This window comes from Aythya fuligula, chromosome 2, assembly GCF_009819795.1.
Source record: "Aythya fuligula isolate bAytFul2 chromosome 2, bAytFul2.pri, whole genome shotgun sequence".
NCBI classification, from domain to species: Eukaryota; Metazoa; Chordata; class Aves; order Anseriformes; family Anatidae; genus Aythya; species Aythya fuligula.
Window position 1 is genome coordinate 1264271 of NC_045560.1, and position 16347 is coordinate 1280617.

General features: G+C 62.1%; 2 protein-coding genes across 2 annotated transcripts in view; both read left to right on the forward strand.

Moving 5' to 3' along the window:
- The window catches only part of SMARCC1 (SWI/SNF related, matrix associated, actin dependent regulator of chromatin subfamily c member 1), an 82020-nt gene extending 79681 nt beyond the window's left edge, over positions 1-2339 (forward strand). Inside the window, exon 29 of the mRNA XM_032182993.1 lies at positions 249-2339. Within this exon, the coding sequence (XP_032038884.1) occupies positions 249-334 (86 nt within the window). The 3' untranslated portion in view covers positions 335-2339. The remainder of the gene's footprint in view (positions 1-248) is intronic.
- Positions 2340-7487: 5148 nt separating this feature from the next.
- CSPG5 (chondroitin sulfate proteoglycan 5) lies at positions 7488-12416 on the forward strand. Its single transcript, XM_032183277.1, has 5 exons — positions 7488-7554; positions 8272-9505; positions 10102-10290; positions 10892-10964; positions 12014-12416. The coding sequence occupies exons 1-5, from the start codon at positions 7488-7490 to the stop codon at positions 12176-12178; spliced, it is 1728 nt and encodes a 575-aa protein (XP_032039168.1). The 3' UTR covers positions 12179-12416.
- The last annotated feature ends 3931 nt before the right edge of the window (positions 12417-16347 follow it).

A 16347-nucleotide genomic window follows, 5' to 3' on the forward strand; every position in this document is an offset into this window, starting at 1 on the left:
CGTGAGCTGCACGCCTCTCATCTTCCCTGTGCAAACGGGGAAGGTTTTTCCCCTCTTTCACAGGGCCCGTGCAGTGCTCAGGGGTAGGAGAGGCGCGATGAGACGTGCTGGGGGCTCCTGTGATGCTTCGAGGGGGGGAAGCCGCAGCCGTGGTCATTCCTGGGGCTGGTCTGAGCCAGCCACTTGGGCGTGCAGTGCTCCTCCAGCCGTGCAGCACCCAGCTCACCTTTTCTCTGCTGTCCTTGCAGATCCCCCCCCTGCGCAGCCGCCTCCACCAGCGGAAGGGGTGACCCCACCTCCGGCAGGAGCCCCGCCGGCCTCAGCAGCTCCCTAAGCAGTCGAGGAAGAAGGAACTTCTACAGCAGCATAGTGGTGACCAAAAATAACTCCTCAGTTACCTTCTGTTCCCCGGGGGGCTTTCGCCTCCTGTTCACCTGCCCCAGCAGTGTGTGTGTGCACACATCCCCGTGTACAAGCACACACACGCACACAGTCTCCTTCCCCTGCTCCCCTCCGCTCGCAGCCCGTCAGGATTTGGCATTCCTTTGGGAAATCTTTAGATCAGAAACGCCAGCGGTGCTCCCGTGTTGCTGGTGGGAAGCCCCTTACACTTCTTCTTGCCTTCCGGAGCGTCCTCAACTCTGGTTTTCTTTCATCTTGGTGTTTTGAGCTTTGGGTTCTCCTGGGAAGCATAGAAAAAAAAAATAGGAAAAAAAAATAATGAAGTTTTTAAGGTGGAGGCATTAACTGAGCTTTAGGATGCAGCACATGCCCCATGCCCAATCCACCTGTGGCTTCGTGCTTCAGGTTCTCCAGGCAGAACGAGCAAAGCATCAAGATCGGATGCTAAACCAGCGTTTTGGGCTGAAAAGGAAAATAAATAAGGGCGTGCTGTAGCACGGAAGGTGCAGGAATGCCAGCCATGTTCATTAGAGGTGTCTGATCATTAAGGACAGTAGCTGAGTCCTGGGGCTGCCTCGCTAACTTATTAAAGAAAATATTGATCCAGTGCGAATGAAGCCAGGAGGAAATCAATTGGAATAAAACCACTCAACGGTAGGAGTTTTCTTGCTCCAGTTTTTACCTTTCTTTCGCCTTTGAAGGTGGTAGTTGAACCTTCCCTCTGAGTAGTTTGGTACAGTAGCCAACTGAGGAATAAAAAAAACACGATTTTTAGTCCCTCTTTTTGGAGCATATACTTTTTACTTTTTAAAACGAACAAAATTGAAAAAAAGGAAAAAAAAAAAAAAAAGTAGGTAGCAAAGAAGTGCTAGCATACGGGATTGGGTTGGGGTGGCTGGGGTGCGAATGCCAGAACTACCTCCTGCGACAGCCGGCGTGGGCAGAGGGCAGCTGCTGCGGGATCGGGATCAGGAGAGCCCCTCGTGCACACAGCATCTGCTCCCCCACCGCCTCGAGGCTGCTGTCGGTGGGGCTGTGGCCGAGGGAAAAGTTTGGGAGGGATCTGAACGAGACCACTGGAGCAGTCCTGTGGGTACGATGCAGGACTCAGACAGCCCCGAGCTGCTGCTCTGCAGTCACCAGCAGCTTCCAAGGAACCCTTTGCCTGCCCCGAGACCTCTGTCCTGTCCCTAAACCGAGAGGGCTGGGCAGGTTTCACGCCAAGCATCTGGAGACTGCTCCTGTACTCAAAGGGCAGCTCTCGGGGCGGGGTACGAGGTGGTGTTTTGAGGCTTGGCCAGCGAGGGGTCTCCCAAATAACCCCAAACCCGCAGAACCCCGTTTGTCACCAGGCTTAAAAACAAGGCTTTGCTTTGAGGAGCGCTCAGGTCATCGACTCACCAACACGAACTTCATCAGGTTGGACTTCATCAGGTCCTGAGGGTGCCTGAGCGTGGGGTGAGCATTTCTGGGCTGGCTGCACGCCCGGGCAAGTGGCTGCGGCCTCGATACTCGCAGCGCATAGGAATAACGCTTTCCACTGTCAAGCTCTAAGAATCCACAGTGCCTAGCAGAGAACGGTCAGGGCCCGCCCGCCTTCCACCTTCCACCAAGGAAATTCCTTCCCAACCTTACCTTTCCCTGCAGGGGCTTTGGGGTGAGCGTTGGGATTCTGGTTCAGACCGTAGTCCGGTTTAGAATAACCTCAGGTTGTTTTTAGCGCGATCAACTTCAAATATAAAGGATCCAGATGGAGACTTATTTTTTACTGTACTAGTGATGATCCTACAGAGTACCTGAATTCTTGACACTGTTGTGTTTCTGTATAAATAATACATGTGCTGACTTTTTCATCCTGATCCTCTGTATAGGGCCGGTTTTATTCCTGCAACGCAGCCACCCAATTTTGTGAAATAAAAAAGTCTTTTTTGTACAAAGCTCGGGCCCCTTTGTCTGCAGTCTGGTTTCTCAGGGTGTGCGTTGGGGATTTGCTGAGTTGCTGCTGCTACAACTCGGGGCTGTTTGGGGCCGTGTCCGAACCACGGCGGGGCCAGCACAAAGCCAGAGCTTGGTACCAGCGAGCTGGGAGACATCTGAGCAAGGCAGGTGAGTGAAGGCCCTTCACAATGCACTCGGCGATCTGCTCTGGGGAATATTTCAGCTTTTAAAACCTTTCATGAATGTGGATGAGGTAGAACAGCATTCAAGGCCCAGGACGATTTTCTTTTTGATTCCTGCTGTCTCGCACCCTTGCTGTGCTACCGCTGCCTCGGACAACTGCTCACACTCACATCCCTGGCTGAATTAAACACCTGAAAGAACTGCTCAGAGGTGGCATTTCCAATAGAGGACTGGGCACACTGACCTAGCAGGGTCCCACCTGCCCTCTATTCCTCCACGAGCCTCACGGTTAATTGTTTAATTCAATCTTCAGATCTTCTGTCCTCTCCTGCAGGGCTGTAGGGGCTGCCGGGATGGGTTGCCCTTTGATTAAACTGGAACTGGGAGCCCAGCCTGGGGTTATCTGCCCAATGATAACCTGCAATTAACAATGATATCTGCAATTAACTGAGGAACTGCTTTTCCTCTGACAATGGCACTTCTTCCAGGGCACCCCGGCTCCGTGCACGCAGCATGTGCAGACCATTGTTCCCTGAAGCTGGAGAGCAAAAAGCACAGAAGCAGGAGATGTGAGAGGCATGAGAAGGTCTGGGAGGCATCCAGGGGAATGGGATCGGTTACACCAAGAGGTTGGGGTTTCCTCCTTTGTTGCAGGACAGCACAGGGAGGCACATTTGGGGTGAATTTTTGCTCCTCTTCACACCTCCGTCACGCTCAGGGTTCGCAGAGGAGCGGTGGGGCAGCAGCCCAGACAGCCACACGCGCACACGCCACGTCCTGAACCATCTCTGCATCTTAACAACATCCCCAAACTCCTGGCTGCTCTTGTCGTGCCTGGCAATACCAGCTCCACCGTGTGGTTCCTGAAAAGATCTTTTTTTAAAAAAAAAAAAAACTGAATTAAAGCAAAAACTGCGTGCTAGGACACCTAACGAGTTTGGGGAGCCTGAGGGTGCGCATTGTCCTCCGCTGTCCTCCTTGTTCCAATTCCTCCTCCTTTCCCATGAGAAACTAAAAGGAAGGATTTGGCGACTCTGGAAGCTCCTTTTCAAGCTGTGGCAGCCCCAGGTTGGCAGCAACGAGCACGGAGCTGCTCGGGATAACCCCGAGGGTGCTGCCAGCCCTCGGGGACAGGGGAAAGAGGCTCCCCAAGTGCCCCCCTGCCCCTGTGGCTCTGCTGCTCCCTTCCCAGCTCTGTAGGAACAGCTTTGTGCATTGTCTGTGCTTTCTCCATGCCTCGTCTGCTTGGAAATTGAAGCCTCTGGCCAGGGGTCACGGCTCGGGGACCCTTTTTGGCAGCCCCAGGGATGCTCCCTGCTGCTGGGAGGCTGCTGGGGGGCTCCTCCCACCTGGGGGTCACTGTGCAGGGTCTGAAATGCCTCTTTGGGGTGAATTTGGATTTATTTCCCCTCGTTTATTTCCCCTTCCAAGTTGAAGCGTGCTGGGAACCACCTGGTGTTAGTGCCAAAACCAGCAGTCTGCTGCTGAGCAGAGCCGTGGGGAGGGCGGTCGGGAGCAGCAGACGATGAGATTTGGGAAGACCTGGGCCCACAGCTCAGACAGCAAGGATCCATTTCACCCGAGAGGAGCCCAGGATGCAGTAGAGGACACGGGGAAGCGGAGGCAGCCTCGGTCCTGCAGCACTTGGAGGCTGCTCGGGGTGGTGCGTGCAGGGATTTCTGCAGCCTCTGGACCCGGCTCTCGCTGTTGTTTTGGCTTCTCTCCTTCAGACCAAGCAAAACCTGAGCCACAGAGGTCATTAAACACCCGTGGAAGGTGAGCATCCACCGGTGGGGCTCAGCACTTCTGCCCTCCCCAGCTTTTTTTCTCCTTTGTTTTCAGCTGGGCGAAGCGCTGTCCTCGCTCCGCGTCCTTCGCCGTTCAACGGCGCCTTTGATTCATCCTCTCCTCCTCCTTTCCAGCAGCAACCAAAGGAAAGCCTTGAAGCTTGAGAAGCCTTTCTGAAGTGCAGCGTGTTCGGTGCCACCTTCGCAAACCTCTGGGCCCCGTGCAGGTTTCTGCAGCTTGGAGGGGCCGCGAGGTGCTGCTGGCACCATCCCGGGCTGGGTTTGCTCTCACTCGTTGGTGCTGTGAGCCTGCAAAGGGTGCTGAGCACAGCCCGCAGGATCTAAGGGTGCCGTCCTGCTCGTAAGGACTGATTTATTTTCCTCAGGCTGATTTATTTTCCTTTATTTCTGTAAATCTTTGCAGATCAGAGCTGCTGCGCGAGCCCTGAGCTCTGCCCTGCCCGCAGCCGGGCTGCGCGCGAGCAGCTCTGAGCCTGCTGCCAAGGTGGGCTTTTTGGGGACCTGATGGCTCCTTTTGGGGACCTGATGGCTTCATCAGCCCCTGAGAGGGTCTGAGCAGCTCCAGCACCCCGGGGAAGCAGCTCCTGGCATCGAAACGTGCTCAGAGGGAGCCCTGAGGCTCTTTCCCTGCTCCTACACCCCAAGCACGGCTCCTGTCCTAGGTTTATGGCAATGTTCAGCTCAGCTCAGCTCTGCGGGGTTTGGCTGGTGCCTGGTAGGTGTGAGGTGTCTGAATTCATCCCCTTTTATGCCCCAGGAAGGGCTGGGATCAGCCGGGGGTTTAGGGCTGGCAGCTCGGCCACTGTCCTGCCCCTGGGTTGTTTTTAGCGCTGCTGGGGCTGGCAGATAAAAAATTGCCACCCGGCAATTAAAAAATTTGCCCCACGCCTCCCTCCCAGCCCTGTCCTCGCCCCCAGACCCCCTTCTACCATGGCCGAGCCCATTGCTGCGACACCGGGGACCCGCTGGGACCTCATCCCCTGCCCCATGGGGAGCACCCAGGTCCCCGCTGCCTCTTCCTCATCCTCATCCTCGGCTGCCGCTGCCCTCGGCGGCCCCAAGCCCGGTCCCCTTGGAAACAGCTCCGCGCCGGAGCCCCCGGTGCATTCAGGGGCGGAAGCGCGGGGAATATTAAGCAGGTGCAGCCCCTTCAATCCCCCTTTGAGCGGGGACAGAGCCGGGTTTGTTCGTGCTGCGGGGAGCCCGGCCAGGCGCAGCGCTGGGGGGGGGAGCGAGGGTGGGCACGGGGGGCACCCAAATTGAGCCCCGAGCATCCTGCTCTGAGCATCCTTTACCAGGGTGTGGGAGCGGTCGGTGTCTTTTTGCTGGGTCTTTTTTTTTTTTTTTGGTGGGTTGGAGGACACGAGGTGACCTTGGGGACCCTCGGGCTCTCCCCAAGCAGCTCGGAGAGGCGCGGTGCTCGCGGGGCCGCGTGGGTGTCACCGCCCCGAACCCCCTGCCCGGCCTCGAAGCACTGCAGGGACACCCGAACGGAGGAAAGCAGCACCGTGGGCACAGGGTGGGCCCCCTCAGCACCCCAAAATGCCCCCCGTGAGCACGCTGTCCCCATGCGTGCCGTGGTGTCCCCAGCACCGTGGTGTCCTCGTGTCCCCACGGGCGCTTGGGGACGCACGGGGCCACGTCCCCGCACCTTGGCGGCGGCACGCGGGGGATTTGGGAGCTGCCCCGGGGTGGGCAGGGGATCACACCCCCCCTATCCCCCAAAATACTTCCCCCGTGGCCCCTCTCGGCTCACCCCAGCCCTATTATCACACCGGTCACGTCCCCGGAGATGCTTTTCCTTCCCTGCTCAATCCGGCCTCTGTGCCGCCGCGGCCTCTCCGGCTCGTGATGGGCAGGGGGGGGGCCTGGAGCAGCCCCCGGCACAAATCCTGCCCCGTGCCCCCACCCTCACCCCCCCCCCAAAGGGCAGAATCGGCCCCCACACACCCAAAAATTGCCCCGTGCCCCCCACTTTGGGGAGCATTTTTGGGGAGAAAAGCGCTGAAGCGGCTGCCCCAGCACCGGGGGTGGGTCCCAGCCCTGCAGTGACCCCAGGGGAGGGGGGTGGGGGCCCCCCAGCTGGGGGGGGCTTTTTGGGGGGGTCCCTGTGCTGGTTGGAGGTGCTGGGGGGGGTCCTGGTGCAGGATACCCCCAATTCATCCTGCACAGTGTGGGGGGGGGCTCAGTGAGGGCTGCTGGGGGGGGTCCCACTATGGAGCCCCCCTGTTCTGCCCACGTCCCCCGGGGCTGTTTGGGGATGCTGAGAGGGGGGCAAGCGCTGGGGGGGGGGGGACACACAGAGACTGGCTGAGATTTGTGGTGCTGGGGAGGGATTTAGGGGGGAGATGGGGGAGATGGGGGGGTCCCGGTGCTGGGATTGCTATGGGAGGGGGGTCCGGGTGCTGGGAGGGATGCGGGGGGGAGACATTAGGGGTGTGGGGAGAGAGATGGGGGGGATTCGGGGTGCTGGGGAGGGATTTAGGGGGGAAATGGGGGGGTCCCGGTGCTGGGAGAGCTATGGGGGGGGGGGTCTGGGTGATGGAAGGGATGCAGGGGGGAGATATTGGGGATGGGGGGGAGAGAGATGGGGGGGTCCCGGTGCTGGGATTGCTATGGGGGGGGGTCCTGGTGCTGGGAGGGGTGCAGGGGGGAGACATTGGGGGTGTGGGGAGAGAGATGGGGGGGATTCGTGGTGCTGGGGAGGGATTTAGGGGGCAGATGGGGGGGTCCCGGTGCCGGGATCGCAATGGGGGGGGGGTCCCGGTGCTGGGAGAGCTCCGGGGGGGAGTCATTGATGCTGGGGGGGGGGGCGCAGCCCCTGGGTCCGGGCTTCTCCCGCGACCATCACCGGCATTTCGGGGCTGAGGGGGTTGAGGGTCCCACCCCGGTGCCCCCCCATCTGCACTCCCACCCCCCCCACACCCCCCCACACCCCCTCCACGGGCGGAGCCGGTGCCTCCCGCCCGCCCCCAGCCCAGCCCGGCCCGGCCCGGCCCCCCCCCCCCGGCTCCCCCCCCCCCAGGCGCGGAGCTCCGGCGGCGGCGGCGGCTGCGGGGCTCGGGAGCGGGGGCTCGGGCGGTGCCGGTGCCGGTCCCGGTTCCCGGTGCCGGTTCCCGGTGCCGGTGGCGGTGCCGTGGCCCCATCCATGCCGCCATGGCCCCCCCGCCCCGAGCCGCCCTCGCCCTGCTGCTGCTCGCCGCGATCGGCCCCGCCGCGCCCGGTACGTGCGGGGACACCGGGGGGGGGACACACACCGGGGGGGGGGTCCCACCGTATCCCCCCCCCCCCCGCCCAAGGGTGGGGGTCGGTGGGGCTGAGCCCACCTGTGGGAGGGAGGGGGGCGGCCCCCGAGGCTCTCGGGGATGGGCAGGGGCCGGGGGGGGGCTGCGGATGGGTGGGGGGGGGGGGGCGAGGGGATAAGGGGGGGGGGTTGGGGGTGGTGTGGGGGGGGCTGGGGGTGTTATAGGGGGCTGGGGGGTGTTATAGGGGGGCTGGGGTCCTTTTTAGGGGGCTGGGGTCCGCTATGGGGGGGCTGGGGGCCGTTATTGGGCGATTGGGATCTGCACTGGGGGGATTGGGATCCGCTATGGGGGGGGGATCGGGGTCCGTTTTAGGGGCTGGGATGCGCTCTAGAGGGTCCGGAGCCCCCCCCCGGAGGGAGTCGATCCCCTGGCAGGGAGTGGATCCCCTTGCCTGGGGGTGGGGGGGGGCAGGATCCCGTTATGTGCCTGGGGGTGGGGGCTGGATTCCCTTGCAGGGGCGGGATCCCCTCTGCAGGGCTGGATCCCCTCGTGGGGGGGGGGACTGGGGGCAGCAGGGGCAATGCTGGGGACCCCCGGGGGTGTCACAGCCTGGGGGGGGGCTCCCAGTGCGAGGTGGATCCCGGGGGGTCCTCAGGACCCCCCCTGACACCGCCGTGTCCTTGTGCTCCCCGCAGCGCCCCAGTGGCCCCCCCATAATGGCAGCGAGGCTGAAGGCAGAGCCTGGGGGGGGGGCGGCTCCCCGGAGAGGGACCCGGCAAACAGAGCCCCCCCGGGGACCCCCAGCAACAACAGCACCAACCCCGGGGGGGTCCCAGCGGCCGGCGAGACCCCATGGGGACCCCAGCTAGAGCCCCCCGGGGGGGGCACGGCCTCCACCACCCACCCGGCGCTGGGGTGCCCGGGGTGCGCCGCTGGCGGCGAGGGCGATGCCAGCGCCTTGCCCCCCACGCCCGGCTCGGCCGAGGACAACGAGGTGGCCACCGGTGTCACCTGGCCCGGTGACAGCAGCAGGGTGGCCATCGGCAGCCCCGAAGAGGCCGGCAGCGGCGAGCACCCCACGAAGGCCTCGCCGCCGGGGGGGCTCCCGGCCTCCCCGCCGAGCGTCCCCGGCCTCCCCAGCCCCGCTTTTGGCACCGGTTCGGCCGAATCCGAGCTGCTGCTGGCAGCCGGGGGCTCGGCCCCGGGGTTGGGGGACTCGGGGCAGGAGTTTTGGTCGGCCTCATCCAGCCCGGCCCCGGCGCAAGGGGCTCGTGGCCGTACGGAGAGGACCTGGCTGGAGGTGCTGGAGCCCGGCACGGCCGCGACGCCGCCACCGGGCACGGCCGAGCCTCCGGCCCCCGAAATCATCGACGTGGATTACTACGAGCTCTTCGAGGGCGCCGAGGGGTTGGGGGGTGGCCGGGGGGCCGGCGGCGCGGCTCGGAGGGAGCCGGGCGGCGGGGCCACGCCGTGGGGCCTCCACGAGCTCTACGACGACTTCACGCCCTTCGACGAGTCGGATTTCTACCCCACCACCTCCTTCTACGCCGAGGGCGACGAAGAGGAGGAGGACGAGGAGGACGAGCTGGATGAAGAAGAGGATGATGAGGAGGATGAGGAGGAAGACGGGGGTCTGGAGGACGAGAACGGCTACCGGCCGCCCCCCTCGGCCGTGCCCCGCGTCCCCCAGGCACCGCGGGGACCCCGAGCCAGCCCCCGACCACCACCGAGACCCCCCGGTGCCAACGGGGGCAGCCCCCCAGCAGCGCCGCGGCCCGGGGAGCGCCTGGTGCCGGAGAACGGCAGCGAGTGCCGGAGCGGCTTCGTGAGGCACAACGGCTCCTGCCGCTCCGTCTGCGACCTCGTCCCCAGCTACTGCCACAACGGTGGCCAGTGCTACCTGCTGGAGGGCCTCGGGGCTTTCTGCAGGTAGGGATTGGGGTGCCGGGGGGGGTGCTTCGCCCCGGGATGTGGGACATCTTGGGGGGTGGGCATGTCCCCGTGGAAGACGTCGGGGAGACCCCCAGCAGCATCCCGGAGGAGGGTGCAGGGTTTGGGGTGATGCTTGGGTGCCCCATAGCTGGCCCGTGTCCCCTTCCATGGGGCCGTGTCGCCTTCTATGGGGCCGTGTCCCCTTCCCCAAGGCCACGCCGGGGGCTGGGGGCCGGGGGCTCTCCATCGCCCGCTGCATCCAGGCAGGAATTGGGTCAGGGCTGCGCGGACGAGGCTCCGGCCGCGGCGCCTGTCGGGATTGGCACAAGGGGGGGGGGAGACGGACACGGGGAGGGCTCCAGCAGGGCTGTCCCTGCGAGGCCACGCTGCCTTTGGGGCAGGAATCCCCCCGGTGCCATCCCTTTATGGGGTCACGCACTAATCCCATCCCCACCGGTTGCCGTAATCCGCAGATGTCGGCTGCACCCGGAGCCCCCCAGGGGGGGGGATTTGGGGTGCGTGTTGGTGCCGGGGAGGGTTTTTTTTGGGGAAGGGGGGGGGGAGGACGGGACCCTGACCGCGTCCCCTCGTAGGTGCAACACGCAGGACTACACGTGGCACAAGGGGACGCGCTGCGAGGCCATCGTCACCGACTTCCAGGTGCTGTGCGTGGCCGTGGGCTCGGCCGCCCTGGTGCTGCTGCTGCTCTTCATGCTGACCGTCTGCTTCGCCAAGAAGCTCTACCTGCTCCGGACGGAGAACAGCAAACTGCGCAAGACCAAGTGAGCAGGGTGGCACGGGGGGACACACGACACGACCCCAAAACCCCTCGCGTCCCCCAAAGCGCCCATCCCCGCGTGCTTTTGGGGTGGCACGGGGTTGGGGTCGGTGGTAGAAATGCTGCTGCTGCTGCTGCGTGGTTAATCCTTTTTGAGCCTCTACTGGTTCCAGTTCATCTGCCCCACTGGGAACTGGGGGCACTGGGTTGGGGAGGGGGTGCGATGGGGTTTTGGGGTCATGGGGGGGTGGGGGGGGCTGCCACCACCCTTCTGGGGATGCTGTGGGGTGGGTGAAGGTCGGGGTCCTGTCCCCCCACCCCGTCCCCAGCCACTTTTCCCCCGTGTCCCCGGAGCCAGGCGAGGAGAAAGCGCTCCCGGCGCGGGTCCCTAATGAACTGTTAATTAGCGTTTGCCTGGGCCAAGTGTAATTAGCAGCAAAACTCCTGCCAGCCCTCGCGTCCCCCTCCGTGGCCGTGACTCCTGCCTGCCCCCGTCGCTCCCTCCACCTGGGGGCACCCCCCAAGACCCCATTCTCCCCCTAATCACTCCGTGGGGACCCCCACCCCAAAAAAAAAACCCCATGGCACTGCTCCCCCCCCGGCAGATACCGCACCCCGTCCGAGCTGCACAACGACAACTTCTCCCTCTCCACCATCGCCGAGGGCTCCCACCCAAACGTAAGGATGCTCGGGGGACACCGGGGGGGGGGGGGGGGGGTCCCCGTGCTGCTGGGCTTTTTGGGGTTTTGTGGGTTTTGGTCCCACCACCGCCGCTTTTTTCGGCTTGCCACAGAGAGACGCCAAGTGCCTCGCCGCCTGCGAGCCGCGGGAGGAGCGCGGAGCCCCCCCAGCCCGGGCCTGAGCCGTTTTCCCCGTCTTTCGACCCGATTTTAGCACCCGTAGTGCCTGCGAGAGACCCCCCCCCCCCCGGCAGGAGGCTCCTGCTTCTTGTGCCCCCGTCCCCGCCGTGCCCATTTGGGGCTGCGTGATCCCCAAACCGGAGGGGACAGCAAGGGGGGGGTGGGGGGACACCCCAGGAAGGGGTTTTTTTTTTTTTTTTTTTGGGGTGCGGCGGCACCAGGAGCGGAGGATAGAACAAAAATCAATAAATCAATAACAAAATGCAATAAATTAATAACAAAATGCAATAAATCCCACCCCACGGGGCTCCTGCCAGCGCTGCCTGGGGTCGCTGCTTGTCCTAGGGGGGGGGACACACGCGGCGGTGCGTGGTGGGCACGATTTTGGGTGCTGGAGGTGCCGGGGGGCTCGCCTGGGAACGAGCAGGGATGGGTTGAAACCCTTTTGTCTGCCCTTCCCGTGGGCTCAAAGCCACCAGGATTCCTTCTGGGGGATTTTTTTATTCCCCTCGGTGCCCTACAAGGGGCTGGGGGTGTGGGAAAGGGGAGGGGGGTGAGGTGGTGGTGGCGGCACGCCGGGGAGGTGGGGGCCTTTCCGTGCCTAAAAAGGGGGTAGGGGACGGAGAGGGGCTCTGCCAGGGAACGGGGACAGCACGAGGGAAAAGGTTTGAAACCCCAAAAGGGTGAGAGTGGGGGGAGAGAAGGGAGGAGAGGGGCTCGGGATGGGGGTGCCCAAGGCTGGAGGTGCCCAGAATTGGGGTGCTGGGGGTTTTGGGCACCGGGAGCGCGCCTTGGGGTGCTCCGTGGGGGTCTGCCCACCCAAAATCCCCAAACCCAGCCCTCCTTTCTCTCTCTTTCTCTCTCTAGGACGACCCCAACGCCCCCCACAAGCTGCAGGACTCCCTCAAATCCTGCCTGAAGGACGAGGAGCCGCCGAGCATCCCCAGCGCCGCGCCGGCCCCGCCAGAAACCGGCAAAGGGGGCGAGCCGGGGGGCTGCGGGGTGCCCTGCCTGCACAACAACCTGGCTTAGGGACCGGGGGGGGACACCCTAAACCAGGCTGGCCTCCCCGTGTCCCCCCACCCTCCCCGCCCGTGGCATGCTTTGGTGTGTTTTGTACAGGGGGACAGCGCGGGCAGCGCCGTGTCCTTGGGGTGTGTGCTTCGTGCTCCGTGTCCTGCCGCTTGGCTCCGTTCCGCGCCGTGGTTTCTAAGCCTCTGCTGTTACCGCGCCACTTTTTGGGGTTTTTTTGTACTTTTTTTTTATTTTTTTTTTTTTTCCCCCCTGTCCCGCAGCCCCAACCACCCCGCTTTTTTTTTTTTTTTGAAATATGAGTCAAAACATCAAAAAAAAAAAAAAAGAAAAAAGAAAAAAGGGGAGATGTTGAAATAAAATTTTTTTTGTTTTTTTTTTTTTAAACTGAAGCCTCTCTTGCCGGTGTCTGCGCTCTCCCAACACACGTTGCGGCTGCTAACCCTGACCCTAACCTCAACCCCAACCCCAACCCTAACCCTAAATCTAACCTCAACCCCAAACCCAACCCTAACCCTAAATCTAACCTCAAACCCAACCCTAACCCTAAATCTAACCTCAACCCCAAACCCAACCCTAACCCTAAATCTAACCTCAACCCCAAACCCAACCCTAACGCTAAAACTAACCCTAAACCTAACCCTAACAGGAACCCTAGCCCCAACCCCAATCCCGACCCCAACCCCGACCCCAACCCCAACCCTAACCCTAACCCTAACCCTAACCCTAACCCTAACCCCAACCCTAGCATCAACCCCAACCCCAATCCCACCCCCAACCCCAACCCCAATCCCAACCCCAACCCTAACCCCAACTCCAACCCCAACCCCAATCCCACCCCCAACCCCAACGCCAACCCCAATCTTGACCCAACCCTAACCCCAACCCTAACCCCGACCCCAACCCTAACCCCAACCCCAACCCCAACCCCAACCTTAACCCTAAACCTTTCCCTTCCCTTTTCCACGGTGGCGTTGGCCACGCTGCTGGTGGTGTAAATCAGGAAACCCCCCCCGATTTCCACCCGGGCTCGCAGGGGGGACGCGGCTCCGTGGCTCCCTGCCGGAGAGGATCTGGCTGGTTCCTTGGGGGGGAGAGAGAGGAAATTAAGCAATTAATTAAGAGGTGATTATCAGCGTGCCGTGCGCGAGGTGAGCTCCCCGGGGCCGGGCAGCGCTCAGGCTGCGGCTCGTCGCCTTTTGGCTGCTCGTGGCGCTCGCCATCGGCTGCTGGAGGGTTAATTAATTAATTCCCAGCCCCGTTTTGGGGGATTAACGCCCGGGAGCTGGCTCGGCACGGCCCCATTTCGGAGCCCTCTCACCTCCCCAAAGCTCTCTCACCCCGGTGCCCCTCTCGCTCCGGGGTTTTCATCCCTCGCCGTGCCTCAGTTTCCCCTCCGGCCGCTGCCACGTCCCCATCCCGCTGCCTGCCCCGAGGTTTGCCGGAGGACCGAGGAGCCCCGTGAGTTTTTCCATCCCCGTAGCCTCCTCCCAGCACACCCAGAGACCCAACCCTGTTAAATGGGGAGCTCGGGGATGGCCATTAAATTTAAATGCCTCGCTGGTTTCCTTTTAGGGGGGGGTGGCTTTTTGTGGCCGGGTGACGGCTGGCACGGGACACGGGACGAGGAGAGGGGGCTGGCACGGGAGCCACGTTTGTCCTCATCCCTTCCCTCGTCCCCTTTTCTCCCTCGGACACGTCCCGGGAGCAGCGTGGAGACAAGGAGCCTTTCTTCCCTCGGGCTGGCCATAATCCCGATGGCATAAGGGGCACGGAGGTCGGGCTGGTGGGACCGATCCCAAACCCTCCTCGGCCTCCTGGACCGTCTCCAGGAGCTGCCAAAACCCCATCCAGCCCTAAATGCACACATAGGGGGGGCTCCTGGGGACCCCAGGGCATCTCAGCTGCTAAGGGGAGCCCCCAGGTGATGTGTGGGGACCTTGGTGGCCACGGACAGGGGGATGCCACCGATTATTCCTTGATCCCAGCCTAACAGGGAGCAAACCCCGCGTGAAACCGAGCCCGCGCCGGGTTGAACCGAGAGGAGGAAAGGAAAATCCTCTTAGCTGGGCAAAAACTGAGCGCTGCTGAGCGTGGGGAGAGCAGCTGTGGCTGTGTTTGCTGATGCCAGCGAGGCTCCCACCCCGCTCCGTCGCCGCTTTCCAGCTGCGGGGCCGGGGGGACCTGCAGGGATTGGGATGAGGGGAGAGGCAGGAGGCGAGGAGGAGGCTGAGCACGGCCTGAGCTCGCTCCTGGCCCTGGTGAAGGGATGTGGAAGGCAAAGAAGCCAAAGACAAATGGGCTGAGAGCCTGGGTGAGGCTTTAGGGGCGCTGGCAGGGCTTCAGAGGAGCGCCGCGAGCAGCAAACCCAAAAGGAAATTGCCCCAGGAACAGGCTTGGATCCGTCACCGGCTCCTCGCTGCCCTCGGGCTCGGGAAAAAGGTTGGCAGAAAGTGGGAACGAGGTCGGATCACCAGGGACAGCCACACGGGGGGCACAGGCACGTGGGGGAATCCGACCGGCCAAAATGAGATGGGAATAGAAAGGAGAAAGGGCAGCGACAGCAGGAGGAGGGAGGTGATGGCAAGCGAGGGGCTGAGCCCTCAAAGGTTTGGTAAAACCAGCCCTAAACACGCCAGCTGCAATGAATAAGGGAGGTGCTCTCCACCCAGAGAGCGTTAATTGGGGTAAATGAGAAGGATAAGCAGTGTACGTGGCTTGGAGAGGGATTTTCTGAGCTTTATCCTCAGGAAACTGGCTGAAGGCACCTGGGACCTGATCCGGGAGCCCCGGCTCGGGGCCAAGCTCTCCTTTTTGCTAGGTGAGACCAAAAGGCAGCAGGGAAACACGGGCCGTGCTTCAGGGAGCTCACAATTCCACCGCAAAGAGCCGGCAGATGGAGACAAGCCGCTGGGCAGACAGCACAAAGCAACGGAGGCGACGCTGGGCCCGGTGCCCCCGTTTGATCCCCGTGGAGGTGTCTGTGCCATCACGTCCCTGGGGGGCTCCTCGGAGCTGGAAAAGGCTCGGGGAGTTTGCTTCCAGTTGTAAAATGACCTGGAAACTGAACCCAACCCTCGTGCATTATTCCCTCCAGCTGCTTTCTGCCACGGCAGGGCCGTGCCCTGTTTCTTGCTCGTTAACCTCTCCTGGCCCCGAAGCCCTAATGATCTTTCATGCTCCTTTGGCTGCCCAGCACTTCTTTGATTTGCCCAGCACTTTGATTTTGTTTGGGAACACCCCGGGCAGCTCGGGATCATCGGGGGAGGTAAATCAAAGGTTTTCTCCCTAAAAAATCTCTCTTCCCACACGCTCCCACCAAGGAGCCCGGTGATTTCAGTTAACCCTCCCCACCGTGTTCTTGGGAATTGCTTCAAACACCGCATGGTGAAGTGTTTTGATGTGTTTTGGTGGTTTCTTTTGGTGAATAATTGCTTTTTTGCCACTCGTTTTGGTCCCACATGGCTTAACGGTAAGCAGCACGGTTACCTACGGGTGCCACACGGCTCCTCGATGCCATAGGTGCAAGGTTCGCTGCATTGCAAACGCCACAAAAGCAAAAAAAGGCAGGATTTTATGTTTCATTCACAAATGGAAGGCTCTGTGGCTCCTGGAGGGGCTGGAAGGGAAGCGCTCCGGGGAGAGAAACGTGACGGTGCAGGCAAAAAGGTGGCCAGAAAACGCCCCGATCAGGGCTCTCCCAGCACATGGGAGAGCCCTGAGGTAGGAACAGCTCCGGGCTCTGCCAAATCCCTCTGTGAGCCAAACCCCAAGGGCTGGGAGGACAGGAGGCAGAGGGAAGCGAGGGAGTTAAGGCAGGGAGCCCGGCCGGAGCTGGTTCCCCACGCCCCGAGAGCGGAGCCGGGTTCCCAGCGCTCTGAAAAGGGTAGGAAAACAAAAGCCCAAGCGATGCGGGCTGTTAAAGCAGCTTTCAGCTGAAGCTCCTACAGCGAGGAAGCCGTCCAAGGGAAGGAGAGGAAGCCCTTTCACAGCTCTGCAACTGGTTAAAAGGCAGGAAGCACGGGGCTGACCCCAAAAAGTGGGTTTACTGCAGCAGAGAGAGGTGGCAAGGGGGTATCTCAGGGTCTGGGCGCCTCACCCAGCCTGTGCCTACGTTCTCTGAAAAGGATTGGGGAATAGGGTGGCAAATTTTACGGATAACACGCAAA

Bases quoted from the DNA above. Each gene is read 5' to 3' on its own strand.
- CSPG5 (XM_032183277.1), top strand. From the start codon at position 7,488: ATGGCCCCCCCGCCCCGAGCCGCCCTCGCCCTGCTGCTGCTCGCCGCG. The intron at 7,555-8,271 runs GTACGTGCGGGG...TGCTCCCCGCAG, and splicing joins GATCGGCCCCGCCGCGCCCG to CGCCCCAGTGGCCCCCCCAT. The intron at 10,965-12,013 runs GTAAGGATGCTC...TTCTCTCTCTAG, and splicing joins CCGAGGGCTCCCACCCAAAC to GACGACCCCAACGCCCCCCA.